This window comes from Asterias amurensis, chromosome 11 (assembly GCF_032118995.1).
Source record: "Asterias amurensis chromosome 11, ASM3211899v1".
Classification (NCBI taxonomy): domain Eukaryota; kingdom Metazoa; phylum Echinodermata; class Asteroidea; order Forcipulatida; family Asteriidae; genus Asterias; species Asterias amurensis.
This window is the reverse complement of record NC_092658.1, coordinates 3,376,830-3,394,428: the sequence shown is the minus strand read 5'-3', so window position 1 is coordinate 3,394,428 and position 17,599 is coordinate 3,376,830. Positions and strand designations below refer to the sequence as shown.

Below are 17,599 nucleotides of genomic sequence, written 5' to 3'. Positions count from 1 at the left end.
TACGACTACATATGCTTAGAAGTTCAAGGCAAGTAAATGATAATCGCAGCGAGAGAGTGCGAGAGAGTGTCGGTGGAAGGTGTACCCAGGCAATCAATTTCTGACTGCTAAATCTGTGATAATTGCTCTCAAAGATTTAATTAGGAGCGTATTTTGGCTGGGGGCAGTGTCTGGGCTAAGCCGCTGAAAAAATAACAAGCATCCGATGGTGATGTGTGTGTGAATTTAACGCTAGCTTATGACCTGCTTTGTCAGCAAATGGTTTTGGTTTTTTTACATTCAGAATTTCAAGTAGAGGTAGTATAAATAATTTTTTTACATTTATTTGTGAAGAGTACACTTTTTTTTGCTCTGTTATTTTCAAAGTACAAGGGACCGGCTTTCTGTGAAAATATATGTCAAATAATGGGGGCAGGTTTTTGAAAAATTAAAAATCAAAATAAATACGCACACAAGGATGATTTTGGGCACTTTTTCATACTTTGATTTGTTGAATAGAATTAAATACCAAGTAGAATGGAGACAGAATTCATATTCACTACCTTACGGGAGACCAAGAACAAAACAGAAACGGGAACACAAAAGGCCTCCTTAGGGGAATTCTTAAAGGCAGTGGTACCTCAAATGGCTCTTCAAAGACAGTGGACACTATTGGTAATTACTCAAAATAATTATTAGCATAAAACCTCAATTGGTAACAAGTAATGGGGAGAGATTGATAGTATAAAACATTGTGAGAAACGGCTCCCTCTGAAGTGCCATAGTTTTTCGAGAAAGAAGTAATTTTCCACGAATTTGATTTCAAGACCTCAGATTTAGAACTTGAGGTCTCGAAATCAACCATCTAAACGCACACAACTTCGTGTGACATGGGTGTTTTTTTCTTTCATTATTATCTCACAAGTTCGATGACCGATTGAGCTCAAATTTTCACAGGTTTGTTATTTTATGCATATGTTGAGATACACCAACTGTGAAGGCTAGATTTGTCAATTACCAATAGTGTCCAGGGTCTTTAAGACTGAGGGTGCTCCACAATGAGTTAAGTGTACAAAGTCTATGTGATGTTCTTTACTGCTGGGATACAGAGAAGACTCAACGGTCTCCGGAGGGATGCAAGCAGTCTTAAATATGAAGAAGTTTCTCAAGATAGTTGGAAGTTTAAATGAGTTTATAAACAAAGAGAAAGACAACTTTCTGTTTCTTTTAAGCCACAGATGACTTTTTGTATCGCTCTCAGATGACAATCTTCAGTAACGTGGCAAGTGATGTGACTTTTGGGAGGTGTTCACTAAAACATCATATTTCAATTCTTTTTACTTTCTTCAAAGAACCTACTGATGTTTTGGTGGCTGTTTTTTTTCTGTTATGTGTTTTTTTAATATCCGTCATGGGTGTCGGGCTATAAACTAAAGAAGTGCAGAGAGGCATCGAGATGGTAATCATGTATTCCTTGAACATGTCCATGTATGCCATAAATAAGATAAAGTCCCCTCTCTTCATGAGTTTGCTAGTGAGGATTAATGGCAAGTTGATCACTCGTAAATCATAGTCGCTCATTTTCTCCCTGTGGCTGTTATTTGTCTGTGGATCTAGATTAAAACTCATGTGTGGTGTTAAAGGGAGAAGCTGGACGCGGCTTGCGAAGGATTGCCAACCCAATGGCCAGAGTTCTTATTCTGTTCGAGAGCGCATCCTGATGGATGCTGCAAACCATAGAGGAATTAGTTTGGAGTGTATACTACGTCTTAGAAAGCAATTTTTAATTTCAAGGTCTATCTGGACGTTGCTTTTATAAACACCAACCCGATGCCAAGATATCTTTTTCTGATCGAGAACACATCCTGAAGAAAAATATTGAATGAGATCCAAATTATTTATAAAAAAAAAGGTTTAATTCCAAAGTAAAACTGCCATTTTACAACATACAAAAATTGTAAATCGACATACATTTTGTACGTTTTGGTATTTTGTTATTTATGAATCTTTCCCTTTGAAACTGAGACGAACTTGTTTTCGTGAAGCTAATTCAACCATAGAGGGAAATATTCTTTGCATATAGAGCAGTTAGCTTCCTTGCTCTATGCTCAGAGCCAATGGGCATGGAATCATTAACTACAGGAAGTAATCACAGCACTGAATACAATCATGGAGGTAGGATCCTACCTCCATGATACAATTAAGAACCCCCCCCCCCCCAACCTCCATACTCTGTACATAAACCATGGAGAAAGAAAATAGCACTGTTAAAGTCCTTCTTACTGTAGTCATTGACTAACCACTGATAAACCAATCATGTAGGAAGATGAACCAATTGGGCCAATGGATAGTGGATTCACACCCACCAGTCCGTCAACAATGGGGTGGTGTGAAGCCTCTAAAACCCCCATGGGAAAAGGGGGTGTACAGGTGACATGTTGGGATAATCTCCTCTTCAAAAGACCTTAGGTTCTTCTGGGTATTGTTGCCTTTACCAGTCAGAAAGTCATGTAAGGTGACACTAGGGGCCAGCATTTACAGTGAAGTGTACACAGCCTCTCAGTGTATTGTGAGGTGCTTGAGTATTTTACTGGAGAATATACATGTACAATGATGTTGTCAAGAAAGAAAGGTGTGGAACGACACCGTGTCAAAAACCTCTTTTGTGATCAATAGAGCTGGTTTCTTAATTGTTGGAAGGAAGTGTGCTCTGAACGTCTTCTGGATGTTATCGTGCTCAGACGTTCTGTGAAGACACTGGACACCTTCGGTAATTGTCAAAGACCAGTCTTCGCACTTGATGTATGGTGTATCCCAACATATGCATAAAATAACAAACCTGAGAAAATTTGAGCTGAGCTCAATTCGTTGTCGAAATAAAAATCAAAATCCCTTGTCGAAGCAAGTGGGGAGCTTTCAGATGCTTGATTTTGAAACCTTATAATCTTATTTTGAGGTCTCCAAATAAAATTTTGTGGAAAACAACTTCTTTCTTGAAAACTACGTTACTTCAGAGGGAGCCGTTTCTCACCATGTTTTATACTATCAACAGCTCCCCATTACTAATTACCAAGGAAGGTTTTATGCTGATAATTATTTTGAGTAATTACCAATAGTGTCCAGGGCCTTTTAAGGTGTCAAAGATTGGATGGGAGGGAAAGGGGAACAAAGACGAGGATCCATCTTGTTTATGCTGCTGTTTTCTTTTGTGATAGTCCCTCATTGAAGTTGCAATGTATCACTGCTGTCTTTTAACCCCCTTGTCATGGTCCCAAAAAGGGACACAATTTAATTATTTTGTTCATTGATTCAATGAAGGTTGTTCTCTGATTATTAGATGCATGGAACTTCAGATGTTTATCCATCTTCTTTTCTTTTCTTCTCTTCTTTTAAGTCAGAGTTTGGTTTTTTTTGTAATTTTTAACAATAATGAATGTAAACACGCCAATTTAAGTCTTTTTAACTTCTGTCGTGTATTTTGTGATATTTTTAATAAACCTTAATGAATTGAAAATGAGTTGAATTGAAAAAAATGTTTCAACCATCCCCAGCTGTTCACATACAACAAAAGAGCTGACAGTGTCGCCTCATTATCTAAACTCAGTCAAATACAGTCAATATTTCTGAATATCCCGCACGATAGCAGTGCTCAATTTAACCGTGATGTTTACTCTATCAATGAAAATCAATCTGAGCAAAAATTGCCTTTTTTAATTATGGATATGCTGATTGGAACATGCTAAATTCTCTGCCACGTTTGTAAGCAAAGAAAACTGATTTTATTTTAAATATATAATACATAACTTCAATAATGGGCCCAGCTGTGATAGTGCTCTGTTAAATTTGAATTGCTTAACACCCATTTGAAGGGTAGGGTGAAATGTTGGTTTTTGTCAACAAAATACTGATTTATCGGTAAACTTTTTTTTAAAAGAATAAAAGAATACAGCAAAATCCATCCATGTTTAGTGAGTTGACAGTGGATCAACCACATCTCTCGCAACCAGCATTCGTGAACAGACACTAGCCCCCTGAATTGTGAGAAATTACTCCATATTTCTTCGAAGACTTATGTTTTAGGGTTGATGTCCGTTTATGGATGCTGCAGCCAGAGATGCGCTTGGTACCTGCTGTCGCCCTCGCTAAACGTTGATGGATTCACCATTCATGTGGAAATACCACACAGTATTTCACTGCTCTCAGTGAATACACATTGTGTTCTGCTGAAACTTTAACATGTGACTTCATTGTATCTTCTTTATGATTTTGCCGCAAAACCTGGATTATGTTGAAAAAAAAAAAAAACACAATACCTACCATCCCAGTCTGTCTATTGTCTTGACTAGGCCGATTAGTTATTTGTTTCATCTGTAATGCCTCCAGCGAGGCCATCTACAACCACAGCTGTGTTGTCTGTAGATTTATTCAACTTTTCAGGCAATTAGGGATTAACTAAAAGAACAAAAAATCATAATGCCACGTTATCAAGCCCTCCCCAGCCGTCAATTTGTTCTGTTTTTTTTAAAGTCATTCAAACCAGCATGCTAAATAAACATTCATGACACAAATATTCTGAATGCAATTGTTTCAATTGCTACAAATAATCACCAAATGTTACAAACAAAGTAATGCAGAGCAGAGTGATTTTGTTTGGGGGGGGGGGGGGGGGGGGGTAGGAAGCGTGGATATTACCCACTTGATTTTGCCACAGATTTATACCCCAGGTGGTTTTCTAATAATCATGCAAATTAGGAGCGTGGTAATGGCCTGTGACAAAAAAAAATGAGTCTACGAGTCTGTAGTAAAGTGTACAATTATATGGAAAAGTCACCACGATGAGCTTATGCAGTGGTCTGCGCCAGGCTGCAGGCATATTCCATCGGTGAGACTTCCAATTGCTCCCCCGCTCTTGATAAATTCTTGGATTTGTTGTTTGTTTTGGTTTTCATGATCGTACGTAAATCAAACCGGATGCTTTTAGGGACTTGTTCATCATCCAATTGTACAATTTAAGGGGAAAGAATTTGCTTAAAGGTCTTTTACAGGATTAGTTGAGGTGATAAAAATAGTTGCAGACAGTGTTCATGTTTTTTTGTGAGCAATGAAAAAATGTTGGCTTTTTGTTGTTTGAGTCAGGAGAAAATAGTGAAAAACCATGCACAGTTTTCAGCATGTAGGCCTAAACACATTAATTTTGGTTGCAACAAGCGATACCAGCTGCAGGCTTTTTTTCTACCTAGATTTTCAGATAGGCCTACAGTTTTCTCAAGTATGACTTCAAATCAGAGGGAAATATTTCACAGAAAAGAATAGTATGAACTTCTTAATCAGTAAGGTATCAGACTAACGTTAAACAATTATGGTTTTGTTTTATCCTCACCAGTCCTGTATAATACAAGAGTTTTTTTTCCTCCTTTTCTTGGGAACCATTTATACGCACCAGCTGTCGAATTTGACTTTTTCAGATAAGCAGTGCAAAGCACTTTTCTTTTTATGGCGAGACTTTTTGATGGGTGAGAAACATTACAGCTTTGCCAGACAAGGATTTTTCCATGTTGTGGTTGTTTTTCTCGGTATTCTGCGCGTGGCTGTGTTAAAGTGATCCATCTCACAATGTTGTTCAGAAAATGTCAACAAGTTTAATAGACTTGGCTTCTCAGGCTGTCGGGTAATATTGCTATATTTCTTAATGATTTGATCCAAGATGTCTTTTTAAGAGATGAGTTTTTTGTTGTTGAAAAAAAAAAGCTAACATTTATATCAGTCCTCCCAAGGATTCATATGTGGATTTTACATTGAATGATTAAAACATTTTCAATGATTTCGCCACATTTTGGAAGTTTAAGACTACCTTTAAAGACCCTGGACACTCTTGGTAACTGTCAAAGACAAGTGTTTACGCTTGGTGTATCTCAACATGTGCATACAAGAACAAACCTGTGAAAATTTGAGCTTAATTGGTCATCGAAGTTGCGAGATAATAATGAAAGCAAAAAAAAAACACCCTTGTCACATGAAGTTGTGTGCTTTCAGATGCTTGATTTTGAGACCTCAAATTCTAAACTTGAGGTCTCGAAATCAAATTCGTGGAAAATTACTTCTTTCTCGAAAACTGCGTCAATTTAGAGGGAGCCGTTTCTCACAATGTTTTATACTACCAACCTCTCCCCATTACTCGTAACCAAGAAAGGTTTTATGCTAATAATTATTTTGAGTAATAACTAATAGTGTCCACTGCCTTTAAGGTTATTTTTTGACACCATGTGGATTTTTGTATTGAGCCTCTAAGAAGTCTTAAAAGGCAGTTGTTGATAGAGCCGTCTCCTCTATCCCCTCCTAACAAAATATTTCTAAAAAGATCCTCCAAAGATGATGTTAATAGCAACACATTTTTTCCCCAATAAATTCACTGTCAATAAATATTACCCGTCATGGTTTGAAGGTGATGCTGAGTGAACAGTCAGAGAGAAATTGTCTGTTATGTTACTTTCCATTTTGATATAATTATCCGTCCAAATATACATTTCAGTGTCGGCAGAGTATTGTATTACCCAAACTGACACTCGACCATTTCAGAAGCGAAGAAGCGGAGTCAATGTTTTTTTTTTTGCTCTTTTTTTATTATTAGTTTCTTGCTTCTCAGCATACCATGTATCTCATTAAGTGACAAAACTGAGTGATTAATAAGCCATGAGGTATAGTTTGTGGGGCTGAACGCTTGGCATGCAACACTGCTAGCCTGCGACGGATGTCACACCACGCACAGGGGTGATATGCAAGTCTGTCGCCTTCTTTCTAATAGGCCACCCTAGTCCCAAGCATGCCTTGTGTCGTTCTCCATGGCTGGCTCACACCACCTCCTCCTCCTCCAATATTGCTTTAAGTTTCCGCATCCGAGTCGATGTAGTCTCAAATTTGATCGTGAAAGCCGCTGAGACACAACAATAAAGAGTCATCTGGAAAACTATCACTCCCACTTGTGCCGACTTTGCATTCACCGCTTCCGTTTTTATTTGGAGTTTGATTCTGTCAACATGGCTTCACAGAAGGTATCCATCCACATTTCCGTAATATGTATCATTTTTTATTAACAAGGAGTTGAACTCCTAATACGTGTGTGCCCTTTCTGGATCATGCATGAGGAAATGGTTTCATGACAGTCTTCAATTCAAAGCAATGATCAGTATGCTACTTTAGTGTGTATACTTGGCTTTTTCTGGCAACATTTTGGTGACGCACATGTGTGGGAAAATTGCTGTAAACAAATTATCCCCAGCAACACAGTCCATGTGGGTTATACTTATCATCCTTAAAATACACTTTAAAAACCTTGGAACTGATTCCGTTTTTGAAGTTCATGTTTTGTTGGAGATCCAAGAGGGTGTATTTTTGTGGGAAATTTCATCGAATCAATGTCGTTATCTAAACGGATGTCTAGTGGGAGGAAATAAACATCCCCAGTAAAATGAAAATTGGGAGAAAATATGATATGTTTTCTCAGTAGACGAATGAAGAAGCATTGCCGAAATGAAATCAGTTTGTGAATCGGATTAAACTTGAGCACAATTGGGGGTCCACCGGGCTGCTTGTGTTGTTATGAATAGAGAAAATTAAACGAAAGGGGAAATAATTTTGTGAGGATATAAATACTTTGGTGCCAGTGGGTGCATGTCATTGTCACTAATAGCTGTCAAAGACTTTGGAGCGAGTTTAAGATTAACAAGTAAAGAAGCGCCATGATAGAATCAAATGTGAGGTTACACTACAGACTTATTATGGAGCCATATGCTAGAGTTGGGATCCATTGTTTGCCACGTATCTTGTTATATTGGATATTTTGGTCGGGAAAAAGGAACATGCAGGGTTTGTCCTTGTCATGGAAAGATAGAAATAGCTGTGAGGTCAGTGCACGTCAACTAAATGCCAATCAAAACATTACTCACATGCTTGTTGTCATGTTTGGATTCTTCTTGGAGAATTGTGATTTTTTGTTGGATGAAAACTTCTTACAAACCAGGGTTTCTTCTGAGGAGCACTTGTGATGTTTTTTGAAGGCAGAATAGGCAAATGATCCAGTATGTAATTAATATTAAAGGCGGTGTTGTTTCTTGAATTAGCCTTCCAAATATTTTCTGCTAATAACATTCACGCCTGCTAACAGACAGTAATGGTTTTGCATTAGGCAGACGCAGAACGCATATGTGACACACCACCATCAGCCTCATATCATACAGAAAGGCACGATGTTCCCCCATTTGCCAACCAGTATATTCCTAGGAAGCGCCTATTGCAGTGCTACCACTGTTGAACTGCAGGGCAAAAGTGGATACAACATCAAATAATTATGTCCACATATACCAGCAAGACAAGAAAATACACTGGTGGCCTTTAACTCAATTAAGAAGTCCGTATTTGCAATTGGTGGTTGAGAGACTGCCATTCAAGAGTCTAACCGTTAATGCATCTTGCACACAAAAATTACACCGACTCTCGAGCATAGTTGTCGGACCCTTTTACTGACCGCAGACAATGTAACACTATGCCAACGTAATTTCCGTGTGAATGAAAAACGAAAGAAAGAAAATTTAACTTTGTGTTCATAGGGTCGGACCGGGTTGCATTTGATGTAGACAATATCCGTGAAAAGATAACAGAAGATATTTGCGTGGTCTTCATAATATATTGCATGATTTGATCGTGAGTGATTCGCCGATTGGGGGGGGGGTGGTGCTATGGATTTCTTTTCTCTGAGGGGGATGAAACTGAATCTTAAAATTGCAAAGTGAGGAGGAACTTCATAGCAGACTGATTTCCTTATGAGGTGATGAGGGGTAACTTCCATGGCTCAGGTTCGGTGTGCCAACTTTAAGATTTGTCATGCATTGCCGATGGTGAGTCAAATTTGTAGGCCCAGCGTTTGTTTAGTTTAGGAAAGGACTCAAATCTGTAGAAGTTTGTTGACTTGTTTGGGTTGGATGTAGGGTGCATTGTGGCTATTCTTTGGGTGTACTTAAAGTAACAGTTTCTTTTGTGGAAGAATCGTGTCTTGTAAAGGGCAATTTGGTTCGTCAATTTAAGGTGTTTCATTCTGGAAAAATTATTCTTTTGGATGACAATCTTTTCAGGGAAGTGATGGTACTCTTGGTTCACATGGTTTTTTTTAATAGTTATTGGTTAAGTTTGTTAATGCACCATTCATCAACTGTCTTCTTGAAAGAAATCATAGTCCTGATGAATCATAATGGTTTAATCAAGATAATTTGAAAAAGTATTCTTTAAGGTCTTGGAGAATTACGGAGAAGTTTCGTAAAAAGGATTTTCCCTCCTTGTTTTCTTTCTTTTCTATGTACTACTTTTTCACTCCAGATTAAACGTTTGACGTAGAAGGTTTTTGTCATTAGCCAAATCACTGAAGATAAGAGGTACATTTGTATTGCTTTATACAAGGGCTTAGATATAATTGCCTTGTTTCTCCCACGCTACTTTTCGAGACACTTTTTCACTGCTGGTCACGTTGTCCGCAAGGCTTAAATTCTTATAAGAGTCTTACTACTCTGAAAAGAAAAAATGAAGAAGAAATGACGTAAACGGAGCCTATAGTTTATGATTCCACTACACCTGCAATGCTGCAGGAAAATCTGTAGTTACCCAGTTCATCTTGCTTACTAATCCCTGCTATTGCCGCTCGAGCCACAATCAACCGATATCATTTTTAAACAAGTGAGTTCATGTAGCTCTCGGCTGTTGTCATCAATTTTCATTTGGCGCATCACGGAGACGACGAAACCTAATTGCTGGTTTTAAGAAGCTTTTCTGTGCACCATTTACCGGCGATTAAAAGAGACTTTCAAAGACTTTAAATTTATTTATCTTTAAGGAGCTTTGAGTGATTACACGTATCTTAACCTCAATTTCAAAAAGCTGTATGTTGGATAAACAACTCTTATCTCTTCAGTAAATGACCTGGCCCTGGTTTTTGAGAAGCAATTGACAATATTGCTCTCAAAACCAGGGCCAGGTCATTGAGCTGCTTACTGGATAATCTTGGTTTTCCTTGCTAAGTGGACAGTAGTATCAGAGCAGTCATTAACAGTGGCATTTATATTGGCTGGTATCCAGGTTTTAGCTTAGCAAGATTTGCCATTTCGCTCAGAATAATTTGCGTGCTTTAAAAGCTCTGTGATATTTTTGTTGAGGGTAATGAGAATTTTTATTTTTTATTTTTTTAGTGTAAATACTTGATTGGTTGTTTTTCTCTCAAATATCTAAGCTTGATTTGTTGCAAATGAGCTTGTTTTTCCCTTATCTTCTTTCTCACTCTGTTGCGTTGCAACATTAAAGCCGTAAACAGGGAAAGCTCTTTCATTTCAACTTAAACAAAATTGTTCTCTGTTGCGATTCTTTTGAAATTGTACACAATTTTCTTAGTTTGTTGTCACATTCTCACTTGTGTAAGGTAAGAAATTAAAATTCAATCTACAAACTATAATACTCACAATAAGTGGATTTCTAGTTATTGAAATATTTTTGTTTTTGATAAATGATAGTCTAAAACATTTTGAAAGGGGATGTCATAGAAAGGATAGTTTCGCACGGTCATTCCATTCAATGATCCACTTGTGATCATACTTGCCCTTTAATGAGCATCTGATGCCAAGTCTTACCACGCCTGATCAAGATACCATCTTTGGCAATAATCTTGAAGCTCCCTCTGTCTGCAGGGCAGTAACGGGGGCTTGGCCGGTGATGTACATCATTGCAAACTAATTGCCAACTCCAGGTAGGGCAGGAAACGGTACACGACATTTCATTTATTGATGATTCAGAATATGCGATGTAGGGGGAAGTAAGAAAGAAGAAGAAGAGAAAAAAACGGCAACAAGACGGAGCCGAAGAATGCGAGCTCAGTAACATCCATCTATGAGAGATTAGGTTTCCATCTTAGCATCCAGTCATAAGAAGGAACGATGTTGGGAATGCATTCTTGATAAACAGTGTATTAACGTCAAGTCATGTTTGTTTCTATCTCTCCTCAGCAGCACCCGATGCCAGCGATGGCAGGTCAGCATCAAATCCATGGGCAGATGCCCGCCCAGGTGCCCATGGGCCCTTACCAGCAACCTCAGTTCGCCCAAAACGGGCTAGAGTCCTACCAACAAGCGCCACAGATCCAGCCTCAACAGTATACCGCCACCGTTGTGCCCCAGTCACCCGCCGACGCCCCAGCAGTTTACACACAGTCACAAGAGGGCCCCGGCCAGCAACCCGTCTACAGTCAACCCCAGCCTACGGGGGAAGGGGCAGCAGTGGGATTCGTGCAGGGGCCCCCGCCGGTCAGTGGGGAACAAGCCGGCGTCACGCCCACATTCACCCAGGTACTGACGAGTCCTTACGTAAGAATGTTTTTTATTATTTATTTCTTGGGGTTTACAATTTTAGATTCCCTTTTCAGTAGATTCATCTCTGCTAGTTTAAAGGGACATGTTGCCTTGGATCGGGTGAGTTGACCTCATGGAAAGCATTTGTAACTGTTTGTTATAAGATGCATATTGTTAGAAAGATGTTTTAAAAGTAGAAGATAATGATCCACACAAATATGCCTCGAAATTGCGTGGGTTTCCTTTTACTTTGCAAACTAACACGATCTGCCATTTTGTGGAGTCTGACTCCACAAATAGGCATACCGTAAATAAGTTATATGCATTTTATAACAAACGGTTACAGACGCTTTTTAAAGACCAACACGTCCAATCACAGGCAACGTGTCCCTTTAAAGACTTCCTTCCATCTGTAGAGGGATTTCCGTTAGGTTGTATCATTCTTAGCAAATGTCTTAATGAGATTTTCTTCCCCTGTGTGTTTTCTCCATGGATTGAAGATTTAATATAGTGTGCGTAATTTCATCAATCATGTTCAGGAGAAGGTGAAGTTTTTTGTCGCATTAGTAGAGTGCTTAAAGGTAGTCTGCACTATTGATTCATGACGGCATCCATCAAACTAAAGAGACAACGCATTAGATTATACAACCTCAAAAAGGGCGTCTCAGAATGTGCTTTTTGTGAAGAAGAAAAATGCACCAGATTGTCCATTTCAGTATCTATTAAAAGAAAGGAGTCAGTTTGTTTCTGGTACTTAAAGCCATTGGACACTTTCGGTAAACAGTATTGTCCAAAGGCCCACACTGTGTATCACAACGTATATATAAAATAACAAACCTGTGAAAATTTAGGCTCAATCGGTCATCGGAGTTGGGAGAAAATAACGGAAAAACCCACTCTTGTTTCCGCAGGTTTCGCCGGGTCATGACATGTGTTTACTTAAATCCGTAATTCTCGTTGACGAGAATTGATAATTGTTTTAATGTTTTCTCACAAAGTAAAGCATTTCATGGAATAATATTTCAAGGGAAGTCTTTTACCATTACCTTCTGTAAACCCTGTAAGTTATTTGTAAATCTGTGAACTTTTTCAAAATGTTCCTCGGCAGCAGAGGAGAAGCAAAACAATCAAATATCTAAGAATTGTAATTCTTAAATATTCTTAAAGTTAAAAAAGTTCTCCTCTCTGATATTGTTTTGAAATATCTCTGATACTGTTTTGAAACGTGAAAAGTAATATTTTCTGGAATGTTAATTGGATTCTCTTGATTGGTCATTTTGGTTCCGCATGGCGTTGACAGCACATGATGCCAGCGTGACAAACTCATTGTTTCACACCGATATAGGAAAACAGTTATAATAATGTAGTAATTACTAGCCAAGAGTCATTATCTATCTTCTCGGAAACTGATGATCTTCCAGAGAGTCGTCCGTTCTTCGTCGTCGCTCATCCAGCCCATTATTGTTTTTGTCACCCCAAGACTAAACAGATCGGCCTCGATCACACTAGTCCATCTGTGTCCGGGCATCGGAGCGTGTCTCAGGGTCCAACGATATTATCTCCGACTCTCTCTCCGGTCTTCGTCTCATTATTACAAGGAGTTATTACTAACAATACCTGGCACCTTGCAGTCACCTACAAACTACAACCTAATATTTATGTACGTAGATATTAGCAACACCTCGTTCGAAATCATGGGAGAATGACGTGTTAGGAAAAAGCTGCTTAGCGCAGTTTAAACATGCTTAGCAGACACGGGTTATCAAGCTAAATTTAGATTTTCAATTATAGAGGTGGAGACTAATCTGTTAATGATTTCCCTTATCCGTTAGCATAGCAAAATGCTCATCGAAATATAACAGTAGCGCAAAATATGTTCGGCCAAATCGTCAAATTTCTGGATCCCTGCCACTTCTTAATAAGCATTAATCCTGTGCCTGTGTGTTTCTGCTATTATAGGATGCAAATACAGTCAGCGATTACAATATTGTTTGAATCGCAAGCGTTTCAAACCATTGATAATGATACAACTGTAGAAAAACACCCTTGCATTATGAAATGAGTTATAGCCTGCAGGTAACATAGAGTCAATACAGATGTTGTATTTTCTGGAATTGCGAAATCACAATATACTAATGGACTGTTAATGATGGGCTCCCTGCCAAGTTTTAATTTTATAAGGAAATTGTTTAGTAATAGATGAATTGCACATGATGTGTTTGACCACCGTATTTGTTGACAAACATGCTGCACATGACTCTCAGCCAATGATAGCCTTTCACACTTTCACGGCATTCCGCCAACAATGGCAGCCAAAAAGGGGTCTATACATTTTTTATAAAGAAAATTATTTACTAGCGATAACACAATCTGAATCTGTTTCAAGTAGTTTAACATTTTTAGAAAGGTTTCCATTTGCATTGCTCGCAGCCTCTCGATTTACACAGTAGTAGTCGTAAACATTATTTTCTTCAAAGAAAGGTGTTAGGAAATCTGAACACGCCACTGAATGAAGAAATGGCTTCAGGAATGAGATTGGTAACACGTTTCACTTTACAGTCATTCAACTGCAACGCCAAGAGGGTGTTTTCACTTGAAGAGAAAACATTAAGAAAGCAACAAAAAAACTCATTGATGTAAATGGCTGGCTACGCTTCAAGTGTCTGGGACTCGGTTATTTATCTTCCCCGCTGGAAGCTACAGAAACAATTTTGATGGATGAAATATTAATGCTCGGTAACCTTTGTGCTCTGACTGTTAGTGTGATTCTGTTCTTACACTGGATCACACGGAGTGGGCTAGTATGATAACATTTCAAGAATTAAACTATTTTAAAAAATTTCAAAAAATGTTGATGGCCTGACGTTTGAACCATAGCAGAGTCTTCCGTGGAGACTAAGTGACAACAAAACACACAAATAAACAGGTATATAAGTGCATTAAAAAACAAACAATAGTTCAAAAATTATGTGATTTAAAACAGCAGATTATTTGCCAATTCAAATTGCTGATGTATTTAATAATACCTGGATGGTGTCGTTCATGACTGAGTAGAGTTTTGTTCAAGTTGACTAACACCATCTGGTAGATGATTTATATATACCGTTAATAATTCTTGACTACGTGGCTGCAGTCAATAGCTGACAACAAACTCTGCAAAATTATGTTTTAAAAAAGACTCGCATCAATGATCGCAATATGTTCCATTTGAGTTGAAACTGAAAATATTAGTTGCTCAACATTCTACCTGCAAGATTTCTAGACGACAAACCTTAATTTTCTGAATGTCTTGTACATAACTGGTTTGGGCAAGAATTTGGTAAAGGGGTGTCCTAATTTGCTGGAAATTAAAAACCTGGGCATCCAGATTGTTCACTTACAACTGATGTAAATCACAGATTCATGTAAAACTAGGTGTCTCAATTGTTCACTTGCAGTACATTTACATGTATATGGCAGATAAAACAGGGTGTCCACATTTAAATCAAGGTTTCCGAAAGCCACCCAGACACCCATTTGACTAACACTGTGACTGGAAAAAAATTTGGACTTCGGGATGTATTGTAAGGTTTGCTGGTAAGCATTTCATTGAGGGAAACAAAAAAAAACTAGATTGGTCTACAACTGATGCGGAGTGTATGTCTTCAGTGTCCATCTGACTCATCTTCATCAAGTGGTACATGTATCATGTGCGCCGTCTCACTGCCTCTTTTGTTCATTAGACTTCTCAAACATTCATCTCAAAAAGCATCCTTCAACATCCTGACAGAGTTTCTATGACTCTGAGACCCTTTCTATTAAAGGCACTGAACACCTTTGGTAATTGTCAAAGACCAGTCTTCTCACTTTGTGTATCCCAACATGTGCATAAAATAACAAATCTGATGAAAATTTTGGCTCTATTGGTCATCCCATTGGTCACCCATTGCAAGAGAATAATGAAAGAAAAATTTCAGATGCATGATTAAAGGCTTCAGCTGGAATCTTTTATTATTTGAGTGAGAAATTACCTCTTTCTCAAAATATATGCTACTTCAGTGGGAGCCATTTCTCACAATGTTTCATACTATCAACGGCTCTCCATTGCTCATCACCAAAAAAGTTTTTATGCTAACAATTATTTTGAGTTATCCATGCCCTTAAGCGATATTCTAGTCTGTATGTGAAGCATTGCTGTTGTAATGTTCCCCTTTAAGATGCCAATTATTTGAACAAGGGAACTCCGCTTGCTTCTCTTCTCGACCAAGGAGGTTTCACCATCTCAATATTTCCGTCTTCAACTCGGAGGCCTGCGGCTTCGTAAGAGGAGTGATACCATGACGTCAGGACGATGGATGAATAGGGACTCAGCCGAAACCCCCCAAAGGGGTCTTGTCATAATAGCGCCTGAATCGATGTCTTCCGATCCCCTCAGAGTCATCATTTTTTTATATGGTGCTTAGAGGTGAGATTTGAATAATTAACCCTATTCATCTTTGTATGACAATCCTGAAGAAGAAGGGATGTGGAACAAAACCAGTTCTTGCCATCAACTTTAGAGCTGGTGCTTTTCCCACCTTCTCCAACCACAGCTGGTGTTTTTTTAAGTTTTTGAATTTGATGGACTTGGTTTCCTTTGAGAGATTCCGAAAGACAGGTTTCGCTGGATCAATGTACATCTGAAGTGCCGCCATGCACCTCTGGCCTTTCTCTATGAAGCAAACAGTGTATTGTTGATGGTAGTTGACTTGCATTGGACAAGCTTGTACTGTACTTGGTTACCTGTCTTGAAATATGCATCATAGTTCTCCGAGCTGGTATTAAGAAATGTATTTGTCTTAATTCTGTTATTGTAAAATTGTCATCTCTGATGTTTAAAATAATGGAGTTACAAATACCGAAAAAATCATCTCAAATGCACCTCAATCAACTTACCAGACCCTTACATAAACCTCTACCTAAACAACAAAACCCACCATGTTTTGAAAGAAAGAAGAATAAAGAAAATTCATAAACACGCCTTCATCATAAAAAGAGTTCTGGGGAAATGATCCTTTCATGCTCTGGAAAGTTCTTGATTTTGTGGTTGCTTAAAAGCATTTTGTTAAATTTGTTGTCACTTTTTGTAGTATCTGATGATGGCGGAAAATTACCATTGAATTTGTAATACACAGGGATGAGAAATTTCAGACGTGTATCTGAATTCAGACGTTGTTTCTCCCTGGCGACAAAAATTGATGTTATTTTCTTCCGATATAAATACTTCCTGCCCTTTGATCAACTTCTCTAGCACTGTGGATACTGTTCACAGAAGCTCCTTGAAATCTATAACCCCAGGGGTTAACAAAAGGTGGAAATGCCATCATTTCAAAATACCTCCTGAAATTTAGATCGCAGTTACAGAATTTTTTTGTCAGGAATTACTTTCTATTTTAAGAAATGAAGAAGATTCCAGGTTTGTGGTTGATTTCAGGAGAGGAATTTGATTAGGATCCAGTGCAACCTTGAGTAATACCACAGGGGATAAGTAGAAAATGGAATCCATATGGAAGTACTTTACCGCATCATGAAGAAATGGTTTACATTTATCTAAAGATATCTCAACCATCTGTATGTGGTTTTGCTGGTGGGCTAGAGAGGAGGTAACTTTTGTGTAACCCCCATGGTTTTATTGGGAGGGAGTTTTAAGGTTACTGATCATGTGACCTTCGACCACCAATAGGATCCTTTTATTGATATGCTGTGCTGTGATTTGTTTAAATGGTTGCCCATTGACTGGGTGTATCTCCTTATATGGACATCTACTGATCTCAGAGATGCAGTCCATTGGCGCAATTGTAGAAAATACCACTTAAAACATTTCTTTACTGACCAAAATATTGAATGGGGCACCGGTCATAACAATGCAAACTTAATGTAAGGCTGGTTGGTAACCTTTGTCTGCTAAGCAATACTTTGCTATGCTAAGCAAGATTTTGTGCTTATTATAGGCTTTATGAAATCGGGCTGATGAGAGTCGAGCAATTAAGATTTTTTCTGAGCTGTTCTTTGTAAGAAAACCAAAACCAAGACTGAAAGAGCAAATGGTGTAGCCTCATTTCCTATTGTTTCTTGCGAAAAATATGTCAAAAGCCAGAGGTAACACAATAACAATTTTAATGGATGTAACAATTGCATTATGGAAAAAGCACTGAGTGTTCAGTGCCAGACACACATCGGAGTGAAGCTGAAATAATACGACCCTAACGTTTTAAGTGTGTACG

General features: G+C 38.3%; 1 protein-coding gene across 12 annotated transcripts in view; it reads left to right on the top strand.

Moving 5' to 3' along the window:
• Positions 1 to 17,599, top strand: part of LOC139943734 (RNA binding protein fox-1 homolog 3-like) — a 221,926-nt gene that overhangs the window by 160,836 nt on the left and 43,491 nt on the right. For 7 of the 12 annotated variants that reach the window (XM_071940495.1, XM_071940492.1, XM_071940496.1 and 4 more), the window contains exon 2: positions 11,016 to 11,372. In XM_071940495.1, coding sequence (XP_071796596.1) covers positions 11,016 to 11,372 — 357 coding nt within the window. The remainder of the gene's footprint in view (positions 1 to 11,015; positions 11,373 to 17,599) is intronic. The other 5 variants (XM_071940493.1, XM_071940498.1, XM_071940503.1 and 2 more) reach the window with 2 other exon arrangements.